The sequence below is a fragment of the Macaca mulatta genome, chromosome 1 (assembly GCF_049350105.2).
Source record: "Macaca mulatta isolate MMU2019108-1 chromosome 1, T2T-MMU8v2.0, whole genome shotgun sequence".
In the NCBI taxonomy this organism is placed as follows: Eukaryota; Metazoa; Chordata; class Mammalia; order Primates; family Cercopithecidae; genus Macaca; species Macaca mulatta.
This window is the reverse complement of record NC_133406.1, coordinates 171,051,649-171,070,422: the sequence shown is the minus strand read 5'-3', so window position 1 is coordinate 171,070,422 and position 18,774 is coordinate 171,051,649. Positions and strand designations below refer to the sequence as shown.

The 18,774-nt window shown below is 38.6% G+C and overlaps 1 protein-coding gene across 6 annotated transcripts in view; it reads left to right on the top strand.

The window, feature by feature from the left end:
• Window positions 1-8,676: 8,676 nt before the first annotated feature.
• Window positions 8,677-18,774, top strand: part of LRRC7 (leucine rich repeat containing 7) — a 552,677-nt gene continuing 542,579 nt past the window's right edge. For 4 of the 6 annotated variants that reach the window (XM_077954325.1, XM_028832544.2, XM_015142159.3 and 1 more), the window contains exon 1: window positions 8,677-9,396. In XM_077954325.1, the coding sequence (XP_077810451.1) occupies window positions 9,395-9,396 (2 nt within the window). In that variant the 5' untranslated portion in view covers window positions 8,677-9,394. Of the gene's footprint in view, window positions 9,397-9,489; window positions 9,586-18,774 lie in introns of those variants that run through there. The other 2 variants (XM_028832526.2, XM_028832554.2) reach the window with 1 other exon arrangement.

Genomic DNA, 18,774 nt, shown 5'->3' with positions numbered 1-18,774 from the left:
TTCTGAAACTATTCCAAACAATTGAAAAGGAGGTACTCCTCCCTAACTCATTTTATAAGGCTAGCATCATCCTTATACCAAAACCCGGCAATGATACAACACAAAAAAAGAGAAGTTCAGGTCAACATCCCTGATGAACAGTGATACAAAAATCCTCAAAAAATTTTTTGATTTTTGATGTGCTGCAAACAAAATCCAGCATCACATCAAAAAGCTTGTTTACCACAGTCAAGTTGGCTTCATCCCCAGGATACAAGCTTGGTTCAGCATACACAAATCAATAAATATAATTTGTTACATAAACAGAACTAAAGACAAAAACCACATGCCTATTTCAATAGATGCAGAAAAGACCTTCAATAAAATTCAACATCCTTTCATATTAAGACAATAAGCTAGTTATTGAAAGAATGCACCTCAAAATAATAATAGTCATCTATGGCAAAACCAAAACCAGTATTATACTGAATGGGCAAAAGCTGAAAGTATTCCTATTGAAAACCAGCACAAGACAAGGATGCCCTCCCTCACCACTCCTTTCAACATAGTAGAAGTTCTGGCCAGCACAATCAAGCAAAAGAAAGAAATTAAAAATTTATTTAAATAGGAAGATACAAAGTCAAATTGTCTTTGTTTGCAGATTATATTATTCTATATTTAGAAAACCTTATCATCTCAGTCCGAAAGCTTCTTAAGTTGATAAGCAACTTAAGCAAAGTCTCGGGATGCAAAATCAATTTGCAAAACTCACAAGCACTACTATACATGAAAAACAGGAAAGCAAAGAATCAAATTACGAATGAACTCCTGTTCACAATTCTTAAAAAGAAAATGAAATACCTAGAAATACAGCTAACAAGGGAAGTGAAGGACCTCTTGAAGGAGAACTACAAACCACTGCTCCAAGAAATCAGAGTGGACACAAACAAATGGAAAAACATTCCATGCTCATGGATAGGAAAAAACAATATTGTAAAAATGGCCATGCTGCCCAGAGCAATTTATATATTCAATGCTATTCCCATTGAACTACCATTGACTCACAGAATTTAAAATAAAACTGTTTTAAAATTCACATGAAACCAAACAAGAGCCCAAATAGCCAAGACAATCGTAAGTAAAAAGAACACCGCTGGAGACATCATGCTACCTGACTTCAAACTATACTACAAGGCTACAGTGACCAAAAGGGCATGGAACTGTTACGAAAACAAACACATAGATCAATGCAACAGAAGAGAGAAATCAGAAGACTGCACGTATACAACCATCTGATCTTTGACCAACCCGACAAAAACAAGCAATGGGCAAAGGATTCCCTATTTAATGGTGCTGGGAGAACTGGCTAGCCATATGCAGAAAATTGAAACTGGACCCCTTCCTTACACCTTGTAAAAAATTAACCCAAGATGTATTAAAAACTTAAATGTAAAACCCACAACTATAAAAATCCTAGAGAAAAATCTTGGCAGTGCCATTCAGGATATAGGCATGGGCAAAGATTTCATGATGAAAACACCAAAAGAAATAGCAATAAAAGCAAAATTTGATAAATGGAATCTAACTAAACAAAAGAGCTTCTGCATAGCCCAAGAAACTATTATCAGAGTGAATAGACAACCTGCAGAATGAGAGATATTTTTTTCTTTTTTTGCAATCTATCTATCTGACAAAGGGCCAATATCCAGAATCTACAAGGAACTTAAACAAATTACACGAAAAAAGCGTACAAACCCATTAAAAAGTGGGCAAAGAACATGAACAGATACATCTCAAAAGAAGACATTCATGCAGCCAACAAACATGAAAAGAAGTTCAACATCACTTATCATTAGAGAAATGCAAATCAAAACCACGGTAAGATAACATCGCAGTCAGAATGGCGATTACCAAAGTCAAGAAACAACAGATGCTATTGAGGTAGAGAAATAGAAATGTTTTTACACTGTTGGTGAGAATGTAAATTCGTTCAACCATTATGGAAGACAGTGTGGTGAGTCCTCAAAGACTGAGAACCAGAAATACCATTTGACACAGTCATCCCATTACTGGGTGTATACCCAAGGGAATATAAATCATTCTATTATAAACATACATGCAGGCCAGGTGTGATGGCTCATGCGTGTTATCGTAGCACTTTGGGAGGCCAAGGCTGGTGGATCATGAGGTCAGGAGTTCAAGGCCACCTTGACCAATGTGATGAAACCCCGTCTCTACTAAAAATACAAAAATCAGCTGTGTGTGGTGGCGCATGCCTGTAGTCCCAGCTACTCTGGAGGCTGAGGCAGGAGAATAACTTGAACCCGGGAGGCAGAGGTTGCAGTGAGCCAAGATTGCACCACTGTACTCCAGCCTGGGCAACAGAATGAGATTCCATTTCAAAAAAAAAAATACACACATGCTTATGTTCATTGCAGTACTATTCATAATAGTGAAGGCATGAAATCAACCCAAATGCCCATCAATGATAGACTAGATAAAGAAAATATGGTACATATACACATGGAAAACTATGTAGCCATAGAAAGGAACATGGTCATGTCCTTTGCAGTGATATGGATGGAGCTGGAAGTCATTATTCAGCAAACTAACACAGGAACAGAAAATCAAACACCACATGTTCTCGCTTTTAAGTGGGAGCTGAACGATGAGAATACATGGACACAAGAAGGTGAACAACACACACAGGGGCCTGTGAGGGGCAGCGGGGAGAGTATCAGGAAAAATGGCTTGTGCAAGCTGGGCTTAATACTTGGGTGGTGGGTTGACAGGTGCAGCAAACCACTGTGGCACACATTTACCTATGTAACAAACCTGTACATCCTGAACATGTATCCTGGAAGTTAAATTTTTTAAAAAGTAAGAGCATGCAATTTCTTAATATAATAACACAATTTTAGAATTAGGAAAACTTTTGCTTGCTTTAACTACATAATATCCATTTTAGAATGAAGAAAAGAATTTAAATTTTTGTATACCTATAAAACCACCTAGAGATGGCAGATACTTTTTCAGGATATTTGTATACAGTAATGTGGTGATGAAGTTATCTACATTGTTTTTAAAGATATATTTCATTCTTGACTAGTCTTTTTACTCAGTTTTTATCTAAGATAAACTTTCTGTTGGAGTACTGGCATGATAAATTTAGTCTGAATTTCTTGTGAGACAGAATTGCTAATTTGTTATAACACTACACAGAACAAGGTCTTGTGAAATAACAATCTGTTTTTAAAAGACTTGTGGTGTGAGAAAAATTTTAAATGCTATTATGAATTTGCACCATGCTTAAAAATTAATGGTACAAAAAGAAAGGATTAAGAATAGTCAAACATTTTGAAGAACAAGATGAGGCTCCTTGTTCTCCCTAGATATCAGTGCTGATTATAAAGCTTGAGTAATCGGGACAGTTTTTTCAGTTTTCAACTTGCATAGAATAGAAAGAACAAATTGCACATCCCCAAAAATAAACCAATGAACTGATATATGATATGCTATGCAGTAGTGCAAGCACTCATTTCATAAGGAAGAAAGCAGAAAAGTAAAATTAATCCCAACCTCACACCATAGAAAGAATCAATTTCAGATGATTTAAAGTCTGAAAAGTAAAACATTAAAATTATGAAGCTTTTAGAATACGACATAGAAAAATACATTCATAACTGGGGGAGGGTAATAAAGGTTTTCTTAAGCTAGATATAAAGCACATTCCATAAAGGAAAGTATTGATAACGTTATCAATTACAGCTTCTTTTTACAAAAATACACCACTATATGAAGATTGAAAGCCAAAGTGATACAACTGGCAGAGGGTTAAAATCTAGGCTACACACACAGACATAGATATACAAATCAAGAAAACCCAATGAAAATTAGTGAAATATATAAATAAGCAATTCATATTGAAAATCGGAATGGCAAATAAACCTATTAAAAGGTGCTCAACTTCATAAGTAAGCAAGGAAATGTGAATGTAAACCTTAATAAAGGACCTTTTTACACCCCTTAGACTGGACAACATGAAAATATCTGATAATACCAAGTATTGCCAGGGTGTGGACAAACAAAAACTCTTACAAATACTAATAAAACTGTAAACCATGTGAAAAACAATTTAATATTGACTGTAAATCTGCTCCTAGGTGATACATAAACTAGAAATAATTTTAAGGCACATTCATAAAGAGATATAAACAAACATGTTTCCAACAGTATTACTTACAATAGTAAAAACTGTCATCAGAATGTGAATATGATGAGTTTATACAATTAACTATTATGCAGCATTACAAATCAGTCAACCAGAGTGACACATAGGAAGATGAATCTTTCTCATTTACATAATGTTGATTTTTTTTTTCTTTCTTTCTTTCTTTTTTTTTTTTTTTTTTTTTGAGACGGAGTCTCGCTCTGCCGCCCAGGCTGGAGTGCAGTGGCAGGATCTCAGCTCACTGCAAGCTCCGCCTCCCGGGTTCACGCCATTCTCCTGCCTCAGCCTCCCAAGTAGCTGGGACTACAGGTGCCTGCCACCGCGCCCGGCTAGTTTTTTGTATTTTTTAGTAGAGACGGGGTTTCACCGTGTTAGCCAGGATGGTCTCGATCTCCTGGCCTCGTGATCCGCCCGTCTCGGCCTCCCAAAGTGCTGGGATTACAGGCTTGAGCCACCGCGCCCGGCCGATTTTTTTTAAATCAAAAGCAATTTGCAAAAGAATACATACTGTATTATATCATTTATATGAGGGTTACTTATGCTAAGCAATACAAAAAATACTGTTAGTAGTAAAAGTGCACAAAATATGTGAATGTATAAATGTACAAATAAATACAAAGAAATGAGGTTACCTTTTGTGTGTGGGGGGATGGGGTGGACAGAGAGAGGAATGGGAGAAGAGACATCAGTCATATCCATAATGCTTTCTTAATGGGCATCAATATCAGTGGTCATTGTATTTTTTCATCTTAAACAGGCAAATTAATGCTTACAAAATAATTATTCAAATGAATTAAAATCCACAATAAAGAAGCATTTTCTTGAGCTAGAACAGATTGCTAATTTGAGGACCAATTTCATAGTAAAACCCTCTAACAAATTCATTTGAAGAAAAATCTTAATGACCTACCCCCATTTTCTATTCGGAACCTCCGCCTGGTTTTTCAAAAACTAACCACAACAAAGCATCACTCTCTACCCTTATGGTATCCCACTCATACTGATCCTGTCTTACTAAGGTCTACTGTCTTTGAGGTTTTCAGACCTTCATCTTCACACATCAAAATTTAGTAACATTTTCTATTTCCCCAATTACCAGTATCTAATTAAGCCAATCCTGTTAAGATATTAACAACTCAAAAACTAAAAGTGTTATCCTCTCTATATGTAGTTTTATATTAATGAGTAATTGCCAAAGGGGATATCTTTTAAGACAAGGGTAACATTTCAGGCATCCAAAGAGAACTATTAGAAGATATTTGGCATCTTATTGTTTAATATCACCACGAGTTTTATTTTCAAATAAGGTTAGTCTTGTTTATCCTAAGAAGCATTATCATTTCAAAGATTTTAGTAGTGTGGGTCAAATAAGTTGATTAACAACTTGCAAAATTTTATAGCCTTAATGTCTAATCATTTATAGATGTAATATGAACATCAAATCTGTTAAAACTGCCTTGATCTAATTTTTTAAATGGTGATAATTTTTAGTGTTGGGCCTCTGCTTGAACAACATCCAAATGATATTTAGCATTCATCTTTCTCCAATTTTTAGACAGTCATCTGCATTTCCAGAGGGTTGATGACAGGGCAGCTTGAAGTTTAAAGACAGCACCTGCATTTGCATTTCAATGGTTCCATAATTCTATGAAATGGTTCCATAATTCTATGAAACCATTGAAATCTCTTCAATGTCTCAATGTTTAAATAGTAAAGGTGGCCAGATTTTGTTCAAGATTCATAAATCTTACAAAAATATGGAGCCATTGTATTCAAAGCTTATTCTAAAGAAAACACCTTTTCCTACTTTTTAATACCATAATCATGTTTGTTAAAACCCATAGCCATTAGGTGGACATCTGAACATATTTAAAATATTTTATCCATTGGATCTCTATGGTCCAAAATCAAGATTCTAGGACAGGATAAATGGGAAAGGAGGACATGTAGTTTGAAATACGTTATATCAGCACCATCCATTTTTAATTTGGGGTTCCAAAATTACCTTTTTCTCCATTGGAAAGGAATACGTTTGTTTTCACTTAGGAACCTACTTCCGCTTAACACACAGAAGGTAACCTCATTGGTAGGTATGCTGCCTTTATGCAAGGATCTGCAGTTACTCATAACTGGCCATGAGTTTAAACAGAATAATTTTTGTCAAATATTTTGATACAAAAGAATGAAACCTGAAGTTAAAATAAATTCTGGGCTCAAGTCCAGGGCAACTGGATACCCCTTATGAGATGAGCCTTTGTGCGCTTCCTGTAAGTGTGGATTAGATTATCCGCCACCTAGATTTAGGAAAGGATTAAATGAAAGAATATGTGTGAAAGTACTGTGTTGATTGTATTCAAAAGAACTGGAAACCCGTAAAGGACTGCTATAATTGTGTAATTGTTGTGCCAGGTTATTTTGTCAACACATTTTTAATCAGCATCTAAAATATTTAATGTCACTCCATCCAACTGAGACATTGAGATGTGGCAAGATGTTTAAAAGGACAATACTACAGGTGAAAAAAACAGAGCACAACAGTAGTCAATTCGAAAAAATTCTTTTAACAATTTTATTCCATTTCCTTGCCATTTTCAGAACCCTTTCTTTTGGTGTTTTGTAACAATATAAAAAATGATCTGGCTTTTCAAAATATACTCCTTTTCCTTTCTATATGCAAATGATATGAAACACTGGCAAGTTGTCCTTAAAAGTCAGCCCACCTTCATGGCCCAGATAAAGTGGGCAATAATTCCTCTCTAGGTCCTCTGAACGTTAGGTGCCAGTCTCTCGAGACTCTTCTTACACAATTTCTAGCAGCCAGGAAGCATAATTTTTGACCTTGAAGACTTTAGCATTCCAAATTTAAGAATACAATCAAGTGTGTTTTCTTTTGGCAAACTGTGAGCTTACACACACTCCAGAGTGGCATTTGAATGCTGTGCACAGTCTTGACTGTGTTTGAGGTTAGAGAACTAAAGCAAGATTCTTTCTCTCTTGTAATGAAGAAACAAAAACCACATAGCCTATATTCCACAAAAGAATACCAGCATAATATATCCATTTTTAAAGATGTATTTCATTAGATGTGTGTAGAGATAAAAGTGTAAATATAGGCCGGGAACGGTGGCTCACGCCTGTAATCCCAGCACGTTGGGAGTCCAAGACAGGTGGATCACCCAAAGTCAGGAGTTCGAGAGCAGTCTGGGCAACACGGCTAAACCCCATCTCTACTAAAAATACAAAAAATTAGCCGGGCGTGGTGGCACGTGCCTGTAATTCCAGCTAATTGGGAGGCTGAGGCAGGAGAATCGCTTGAACCTGGGAGGCAGAGGTTGCAGTGAGCGGAGATCGCGCCATTGCACTCCAGCCTGGGCAACAAGAGCGAAACTCCGTCTCAAAAAAAAAAAAAAAAAAAAGTGTAAATATAGTACTAGCTTCACCAATATGTCTTGCTGCTTATGAGACTTTAGAGAAGCGTATGAGAGGAAAAGATGAAAGTGTGTGTGTCTTTACGTAAGGGAGCATATGAGAGAGAGAGAGAGAGAGAGAGAGAGAGAGACTGTGTGTGTGTGTGAGAGAGAGAGAGTGTGTGTGTGTGTGTGAGAGAGAGAGAGAGAATGTTCATGGCAGGAGGTGGGGCGGTGAATATATGAAGGGAAGTTGGGAAACCCCTTCCCTTTTTGTGCACTCCCAGGGCAGCAGCCGCAACCCCAGAATGAGGAGAGGACTTGAGAGCGGGCACAAGGTTCGCTGCCATGACTGATGTGAAGCGACCTGACGCACAAGCAGAGACTTTTCTCCTTGGCAGCCAACAACCTGCAGCAGGCAAGGCGGGCGGGGGAGGAAACCCCGAGGAGGCGCTCCCGGCGGCCTCTTTGCTGAGATAGCAGGAGCAGCAGCCTGAGGAGCCACGAGCTCAGCGTCACTGGGCTGGTGCGGGTGCAGGGGTGCGCAAGCGGGCGCACAGGCCGGGAGCCGCTTCTGCCGCTCAGGCGGCGGCGCTGCAGGACGCCGCGCCGCGCTGCCAGAGCGCCCGGGGCTGGCCCGCGAGCGGGAGGAGCCGGCCGCCGCGCTCCACCCGGCGCTGAGATTCGTGCCACCTGCCTCGAACACCACGGAGACGAGAGGAACCCAGAGAGCTCGGCCTCTCGTCCCGTTATCGAAAAGCAGCCTATGGTGACGGAGCCGGGAGAAGGCTAGCGTTTCAATTCTGTGCGGGACTGGGATTTTTCTTCTCATAATTTGGGGTAGCCCGAGTAGAGGTCAGAGGGACAGGCGAGGATCTCAAAAAGGGACCGAGGGTTGTGAACATGGTTACCCCCTCCTATCATTGGAAAATCTCCTTGACATTTTTCACACTTTGAAGCAGCTGCAGCTGGTGTAGTCGGAAAAGGGGGTGGGAAGAAAGAGAGGGGGCGGGGAGAGCGGAGACACAGCCAAGAGCCATGAGCGGCGCCTCCTCGCCTGCCAATCCTGGCACCTGTGCGCCGAGCCACTGCACCGAGGAGGACCCTACTCCAGGTGAACACCGGGCTTGAAGCCACGGACACCCAGCCCCTGTGCAGCGGGTTCTCGCCGGCGGGACCTGCAGCCGCCCACTCGGGCCACCGCCACCGCCTCCTGCAGCCGCGGAGCGCTCAGCCCCTCCGAGACGCCCGCTGCGCCCTGGCCCCTGGGGATCCTCGCCCTGCACAGGCGCGGCAACGGGCAGGGGTTGTTACAGAGTTGGGTGCAGGATTCGCCTTTCCTGCTCGTCTCTTCTCCGCCCAGGATTTATTGTCTGTGGAGCCTTCTGGGGGCGGGGAAGGAGCTGCGCCTCCGCCACCGCCGCCGCCGCTGCTGCTGCTGCGGTTGCTAGCGCGGCGCGCTGGGCAGGCTGAGGCTGGGGAGTGGACGCGCTCCTGCCTCCCCCGCCGGCGCTTCGGGCTTCCCCTCGGCCCCTTCCCGCGGGAAGCTCTCCAGCCGTCTACCTGAAGGGCACCGGCATCATGGTCTAACGTGGCACCTTCCTGGATTCCCCTCTATCTCCTGTTCTTCCTACCTTCTACTCCTTCCCTCCTCTTCTCCTCCTCCGAGGACCCTGGCGCCCACTCCACTGCGGACCCCTGAACACTTAAGGAATAATCCTTGGCAGCTGCACGACTACGCTCTCCGAAACCTCATGGGCAGTTTCTCCCGCCGGCGATGTAAGTAAGGCACGCTCGCTCCGTGGCGGAGGGTGCTGCGGGGGCCCAGCCGCGTGCGGCCGCGGCGACCGTAGGCGCGCTAGGTGTGGGACCCCAGAGGCCGGCCCGGGGCGGGGGTGGCAGGGCGGGAGGCTTCGGCGCTCGCGGGAAGCTGCTCGTGCGGTGGCCGGCGGAGGCGGCGCTGATGTGGTAGGTTGCAGAGCGTTTGGAAATGGGGTGCTAACTGGGCGGGTGCATGGGAGCACCGAGTAGCTTGAGCTGGCAAGAGACCTTAAAGGGTTACATACTGCGAAAAGGAAAGGTAAATTTTGGGCGCTGGTGCTGGGACCATTGGTTCCGCTGAAATTAGGTTTAGCTCCTCGTTATTATCTTGGGTATCTCCAGTCAGCTTTTTTCCCAGAGGTGTCTGAGGGATGAAGCGCGTGTTTGATCGTGACACACACACACTCACACTCACACACACTTGTGGCAGGACGCACTTGTCTCTATCTTGGAAGGTGTTGTATCAGTGTCTCGATGTCTGTTTGAAAAAAATACAATTAGAAGATTTTTATGCCATTGGGATTGAAGGGAAAGGGTGGGGTTTGGTGGGATGGAGGGGAGGAAGGAGCATGAAAGACTGGAGGACGGAAAGAAGTGGGAGAGCCCGTTCCCTAGGAGTCAGGGAGAACCTTGCCTCCCTCCCTGACAGCTAGACAACTCCTACCCACACATCTCCTTTGTGTGGCACGAGAAGCTGGTGAACCTGCCTATTCCCAATCCAGCGCTGGGTCCCCTTGAGGATCTTGCGTCCTCCTCTCCGAGTTATTAAGGATGCAGGACGTGTTTCGGATTCGACGTGGAAAGAGGGAGGGAAGCACATTAGCATTAAGGTAATCATGGCACCCGGGCTCGTGGACTATTAGATTGGCTACCAGTAGTCTCTAATCTTACTGTTTGCAGAGTCAAGAATGGGGGCGGGGGTTTGGGGGACTGTACAGATTGCCTTTTAAAATAGTGTGACTTCATAATAACGGAGATGGCTGCAAGATTGCTTCCTTACACTACTTCTCGGCCATCAGGGCTGAATAAAGGACCCGCCTCCGCCCTCTACTCCCGCTCTTCCCTGACTGTCTCTTCCCCATCAAGTCACAAAGCGAGCGGGTTGGGCGAGAGGGCACAGCTCCAGGCAGAGAAGAGACGGGGTCACTTTCACAACTCCCAGGAATTGGCTTCAGAAAGGAACCATCTACGACTCCCACGTTCCTTTCGAAGTTCTCCTTCAAAAGGAATTACAAAAAAAAAAAAAAAAAAGCGATGGGGGTGGGGATCGGTAAGACGCAGGGGCCCTCCACCTGCTCTTCTTGATTACTTTTCCGATACTCTTTAAACACATCGAATTTACCTGCAGTGGTAACTGAGTCAGCAGGTAAATAGATTTGTATCTGTGTATGTAGAAATGTGGCTCTCCTGATGGATGAAAAGCAATTTTATGTGAGCATATTCTAACCTAGGCGAAATTTCTAAGCACAATAGAGATTTTTATAGCGTGGGCGAGAAGAGTGCATTCCAGCGAAAGCAGGACACGTGATCCCTCCAACGGGAGAGATACAGTATTAGGAACTCGATTTTCTTTGTTCCAGCCTGAGCCTATGAGATGCTCAGCATCCCGGTTGCTTAAGTCCTCCTATAGAAGGAAAATGATGATAATAATAATAATAACAACAATAAAGTTGATCGGAGGCGAAATAGAGGGAAAATAAGCACAGATAGATATGCGTGAACGGTTTGAAAGCTTCGCCTCTGCCTTTTCTTTTTTTTTTTATCGCCCACCCTTCACCCCCACCCCTTGCTCCAGCCAGCCCCCTATTTTAAAATGAGACATTTCCTCTGGGAGACGGTGGAAAACTTCTCCAGCCCCTGCACACGTGGGTTCTCCAGCACTTCAGAACCTGCTGTGATTCGCAACAGATTACACCACCTCCCCATTCCAAGTGTCACACCTCCGTCCAGGCTTCCTTGAGTTGGCTTCCAGGACTCTAAGGGAACTACCACGAGGTGTTTTTTATTTGTTTGTTTGTTTGTTTTTACAAAAGACAGTAAAGCAATTAAGTCTTTACTTTTTAGAAATCATTGATTGCACAGGGGGGAAATGAGAAAGTAGGGATGTAGGAATTATTTTATTTTTCCTTAAGAGTCATAGGGCTAAAGTATATTGGGGGTGTGTTTAGCGATTGCGTTTGGACTTCTGAGGTGTCTCAGGCCTGTGAAAAATGTCCTGAGGACAGAATATTTATTAATTTAGTGGAGATATAACTTGTTTACGATCCAACATTTAGAGTTACCTGACTTGGAGATTTCTTGTTTCATTTTCACTTAATACTTTATAATTCATCTTAGTAGGCTAAAGTTTTTAAAAGACGGTTTATTTCTGTATTATGCTGCATTGCATCATACTAATAAGTAATGATAAGAAAAACAGTCAATTTTCATGACATTATAAGGTGAGAGTTCTTTATACATTTTTAAGAAAAAATTGACTATCCAAGAAAAAATGTGTACTTACCATGGCAACACTTACATTCTACATCACTTGTGTCTGCACATATGCAGCTTCAGAATTAGAAACAACTTCATAAAGAAACCTGGTCCAATTGCAGTAGCCATATTTTATTCAGAATTTTAGTGCAGCTTTAGGCTGGCATTAACATTTTCTCAATTAAATTCTTATTCCACTTTCTTGTATAAGCTTTTAATTTTTCTAATTCCTTTATAAAATACAGAACATAAGCTTACAGTGTTTTTGTGTGTCTGCATTTTTGTTTGCTTTGGATTTCAAAAAATCACTAAAATATAAATTAATATTATAAAATGTTATTGCTTATGAAAGTGATAAACTATATTATCTATATGATGTTCATTCCAAAGGTACTCGTAGATCTCTCTTATTTCAGTACATAGTACATGATTAAATATTTGATACAAAAACTTGATCTTGTTAATCACAACTTTAAAACATTCACTTAGAACAGGTAAAATATTGATGTTAGGTTTTAATTGATGTATCAAAATTACATTTATAGATACTAAAATTTTATTTTCAGATTTATATATTTAATTTATAACTTCATTTCTTATCCAGATTAACAGACTACACGAAGAGTAACCAATTATTGATAAATTATCGTTTGAATTATTTGTGGATTCTTCTTACATTTTCTTTCTTCACATAAATTATTTCATAGTTTTTTGAAAAAAATATTTCAAACATATATACTGTTGAACACAATAGTTATAATAGCCACACTATCATTGAAAGACATTATTTGGTGTATTTTATTGTCTCTAATAACAATGACTGCTTTGCAGAGTATCATCCACATTCTTTTTTGAAGCCATGTAAATTTGCAAGATGACTTTAGGGGAATGTTAGTTCAAATCTGTGACATATAACAGACTCTTAGTTTATGACAAGCTGACTTACTATTAACTAATTTTTATTGCCATGGAAAGATATCATTGGAGATGACTCTAGGCTCTTTGGAGAACCTTGAAGTTTTCACTCTGAATTTCATTAATGTAGTAGTCAATATCAGTCTTCAATAGAGGGTTCTCAATGTTCCAATATTAAGAAATAAAATTTTAACATAAAATAGCAATTTAAACCTATAATGAAACAAATTGTATTCTATTCTGACAGAATAAAAAGAGCAAATTATATAAGCTGTTGTAATTAAATCAAATACCTAAATCAAAAAAAGGAGATTCATAGACAGGCTTCACATATGCTTTAAAAAATTGATTTGTGAATTGTCAATAAAAACTCAAAATGAAAAGTGACACTATAAATTAACAATGTTTGAATGATGGTTGCCACAAATCAACAGTATTTTTTCTTGTTGTGGCTTTTAACCATGTTATTTATGTGACTCAGGTTTGAATCATTATAAATAATTTTATATTTTTATAGAAACAACTGTAGAGTATTACCCTGAGATAGTGAAAGAGGAGTAAGAAAAACTTAGGTACGTCTAGAAGTAATATGCCGTCTTAGGTAATACGTCTCTTTTAACAAGATAAAATATAGGTGGCAATAATTACCATTTTATAACTGTAGGATGTACCAGATAAAACAAAGGGGTACAATGAAATGTGGTTTGGAAATTTTACAAGAGTGAAGTATAAACATTTGTGTACTGATTAGTTTTTTTATAGTAATGTGTGTGTGGGGTATGTGTGTGTGTGTGTGGTTGTGTTTAGTGATAGCATAGTATAATTATGTGTATTATATAATGGTGTAATTAAAAGCATGCCATTTAAATAACCAAATATGTCTATTTCCTATCTCAAAAAAGTGAATATGCTCAGAAATCTATGAGTATCACTTGTCACATTGCCTCCCCTACCATAGTACCCAAACTGTAACCATAATTATAATAAGTTACCACTTGCTAAACTCCTACCATGAGTCATGTACTTTACTTCAAAATAATCCTATAGGAAGCATGATTCTCACTGTTGTAAAGATTAGAAAACTGAAACTCAAAGACAGCAAGTGGCAATTCCATGCCACATGGAAACTGATGGGCCAAGATTTAAGCCCAGATTTGGTCCCTGTTCATTTTTCCCCATTCTGTGCTCTCTCCTTCATGGCATAAATTGCAGTTCGGTAAATAACTGAAATCTGTAGATTACAGAAGTTTTTCCTGGTGTACAAAGAAAAATTAAGATTTTGAGTCAGTTTTTCAAAGCTGCATATTTGACAATAATACACCCTATCATTTTTTGACTATTATTTAGTATAGGTATAGAAAATACTATTGCTTATTATCTTGGAATAATTCATTCATGACAGAAATTTGATAACCTAGTAGAATCTGTCATATAAAAGTACATTATGGAAATTTTCAATAAAGCAAATTTTGAGTCAATAGCTGTCATGTCTATTTTGAAACTATGATGATGCACTTGATAATTAAGCCCCTGGGGAGGCATCATATATGCTAATTAAATTATTAATCATAATAGAAACATCATTTGTCATTCAAAGACATATGGGAAAAATATTAAATACATTAATAACCCAAAGGATTTCCTGTGTACACTCATTCTCATTTTATTGTTCACTGCTTAGTAAACTACTTAAAATCTCTATACAAAATATTATTTTACTTCAATACATGTGAAAGGAATATTAGTTGTCAGGGATGAAGCATTGAAATGTCTATTAACATTGACATGATCTGTTTAAATATTTTAACAATGGAGCAGTTGTTTACATTGTTTAAAGAATTCATTTACAGACTTCTTAAAGATGCAGTTTCGTCAGTTGTACCAGGATATTTTTGCTGTACATGGAGTTCAGTAAGGTTGAAAGCATACTTAACACCAGGGGATAGGTATACCCAAGGTAGTATCATAACAAATGGCTTAAGTTAAAAACAATGGAACTGTAGGATATTTGTGTGTGTGGCGGGGTGAGTCAGATGAGGGAGATACTTAAATGTTGTGATACTCAAGAGGTAAAGTAGTATGAGAACAAGTGAGAAACTATTGATTTCAATTGTAGGAAAGAGGTAGCTGACCTTAAAAACAAAACGATAGCATAAGTACTATCATTATCATCATGAAGTTTTCATAGGTAAAAAGAAATGGTACTGTGAAAAGCAGAAAAACAGAGCTAACAGAGGAAAATGTGGGACAAACAATTGGAAAAGAGCTGTTAGACAAGTCACTGAGAAACTACAGGATTTTATGTTATTACATTGAAAAAGAATACTCTGGTGTAGTGGCAAAATACTTTATAGATACTTGGCTGTATTGTCAATTTATTCAATAATGGAAGAAAAGGTAAGAAATGGACTTTATTAAGATAGTGCCTAAGTATTATGAAGACATTTGTTGCACTAAAAAGGTAAGTAATGGACACAAAGCTAAAATATGACAGCTGAACTTAAAGAATTAATGTGTCATAGATGGTGTAACTAAAACAATCAAAACTTGCAAGTAATAGACTTCTAAATACTAACGACTTAAGTGTTCTGCATCAAAAGTATTCATCACTGTAGTTTTTTTTGTTTTTTTGTTTTTTGTTTTTTTTTTGAGACGGAGTCTCGCTCTGTCGCCCAGGCTGGAGTGCAGTGGCCGGATCTCAGCTCACTGCAAGCTCCGCCTCCCAGGTTACCCCATTCTCCTGCCTCAGCCTCCCGAGTAGCTGGGACTACAGGCGCCCGCCACCTCGCCCGGCTAGTTTTTTGTATTTTTTAGTAGAGACGGGGTTTCACCTCGTGATCCGCCCGTCTCGGCCTCCCAAAGTGCTGGGATTACAGGCTTGAGCCACCATGTCCAGCCTTCATCACTGTAGTTTTTACCACCAGTAGGTACCTTACAGAGCCATGTTGGATGGAGATATACCTTGGACCACGTATTTTGAGCACTCATAATATTAAATAGTTACTATCCAGTGCTATTCTGATCAGTGTAATTCAAGACATGAAAAAAATTTCTTCCCTATATCAAGTGTGATTAATTTCTTAAGACAATTATAAAAGCTATTGTAATTAAATCAAATACCTAGTTAAACTTAGAGTGAGTGTTAAATATTAGCGAAGTCCTTAGGGTAATATCATATTGTTGAACACTGGGCACACCACACACATACACACACAGCTGTAATTGTTCTATTTCTCAACACACATGCACACACAGATATAGCTGTAATCTTACTATTTCAGGAGTTTATAACACTTCAGAGCTGGAAAGGAATGTAGAGTGTCTCATTTTATAAAAAAGAGGAAACTGAGACCCCACTAAGTATACTTTCTTGCTGAGGATCACCAGCTGTTAATGAGAGACATAGCAATAAAACCAGGTCTTGTGGCTCCCACTGTCTGCCAGTAAAACCACACCCTTAGAACTATTGGGGTCTCTTATACCCGAGCAAAGTAGAAGAGAGAAAGGAACCTTAATTCAATAGATCTAATTAATATATCTAGCCAATTTGATGACACCATCCAAAGAACGTTTCTTTTTCATTTAATTTTTGGCCTGAATTTCAATCTGAGTTTAATTTTTGGCCTTAATTATGCCCTGAGTTTTTATTTGGCTTAAGCATTTTGGACAATTGCCTTATCCTCCACTTTGACTTGACTGTCTAGGCAAACTCCCATGCTATAAATTTAACATCTATTAAGTATTCTATTTTTAAAAAGATATCTTTATTTAAGAAATGTGGAATTAATTTTCACTAATATTGAAGCATTCTAAATTTGGATACTATATCCTTTCTTAAAATATTAAAATTAAAATGTTCGTTTTAAATCATTGATCTTTTAAGGATAATACCAGCTAAATGAATGTTGGATGATGAAGAAATGTTCAATTCATTTTAAGTATATGAATTCTCTTTTAAATTTGCTAATTTTATTAGGGATCAACCAATGAGTTTTCTCACCAAAAAACAAGAAGGATTTTAAGTGCTGTTAGGGCTTTCTATAAACTATTACTTCGAATATTAATTAGGAAACCATTCTAATCAGGAATATAAAATACAATACAGTTGGAATTTGTAAAACAGACTCATTTCTGAGAAGTTTTTTGCATTATTAAGCTACATTTTGGGCTGGGTGACTGTAATCCAGCACTTTGGGAAGTTGAGGTGGGAAGATTGCTTGAGTCCAGGAATATGAGACCAACCTGAGCAATATAATGAGAAGTCGTATCTACATTTTTTTTTTAAATTAGCCAAGAGTGGTGGTGCTCATCTGTAGTCCCAGCTACTCAGGAGGCTCAGGTGGGAAGATTGCTTTAGCTTAGGAGGCAGAGGTTGCAGTGAATTGAGTTTGTACTACTGTACTCCAGGCTGGGTGATAGAGTGAGACTCTGTTTGAAAAAAAAAAAAAAAGTTACTTTGGAAGGTCCTTTAAAATAGTAAGATCCTTCCTTCTTCTAAATATCTGGTTATACATCTGTTACGACATAGTTCTTCTAAGACAAACTTGAAATAAACATTTCATTTATATTTTTTCTAATGCAAAAATTCTTAGTCCACCATATCTAGAAGCATTGACTACAGGTAAACTTAAGGCAAGATGTTTTATAACCCACCAGCAAACCATATTAGCAATGATTGTAAAGCATTTTTGAAATTATGGTATAATTCTCTTAAAATATGTATTTGGGTTGTAAACAATGAAATGTAGAAATATTTACAAAGAAAAGTTTTGATTAAACAAGATACCTACACAGTCCCATCTAATAATCCTTTTTAAAAAACATAACTCCTTATTAAGGAAATAATGTTTTAAATTGAAGAAACACCATGATGACTAAATTAATGCATCACATATCAGCACATTAGCTATGCTTTTCCTTTGTAAAATGGTTCTTATTCATGCCAGCTTTCAGTGTACTGTTCAGAGGCTCGTGGGTGTGATAGAACGGAACATATTTCTGCATCTGTGAGTGTAATCCCACACACCATTTTACATGACAAAATCTCAATGTCCTAAGTCTAGGTGTTAACAGTAATACAAGATGTCAACCTCTCGCAGTCCAGGGTTTCATTTACTCCATAATAATACCTGTTTTATCTTTTGCACTATCTAATTTTATTTAATGAGTGGTTATTTACACATGTAATATAAGGAGGATGGACGTTTTTTGTTTGTTTACCTGCTTTTTCTGCCTCGTTATAGCTAAGGTTTACTTCCTACAGACAAAAAGCAAGCCACTGAAACTCGAACACAGTAGACGTCAATGTGGGATGTGAACACAGGGGGCTGGATGCAAAGATGATGTACTTTTGTACTTTGGTACAAGAAGAAACTACTAGAACTGTTATGCATGTTTAAGTTCCATATAAAAAGGGTAAACTTATCCATAATTTCTATAAAGGAATATTAATCTCCTTCCCCCTCTTCCCTAGTAGAATTTCTTTGTATAATCATGTGCAAAAAATAGAAATGCATGAAAAAAAGTTGTATTTTAGTTCTGGTAATATAGATGAATACTTCCTTGTTTTAAATGCCACTTAATGGTTTAATATTATTGCTTAACAATGGAAAAATAGCATATTTTAGTGTAGAAAATAGAAACTTTATTGGGTGTCAAGAGTTATAATTTAATGAATCAACATAATAAAATGTAATATGATAGCTTCTAGTATTTACATTAAAAAGGAAGGTAACAAAAAAAGAAAACCCTAAAGTGTTACTTGGGTTTTGTATTCTCTTTTTCTGGATGTGAGTCGACTGAGAAATTTACCCTCACACTGAGTAAAGATCACCGTTAAGTTGAATATGAATATAGTTTAATGAAACTTCAGAATCCCTTGGTTACATTCTCCACCTATCTTTTTTTAAAAATTAAAAAAGGTTAAACCTTTAAACTGTGTGATTT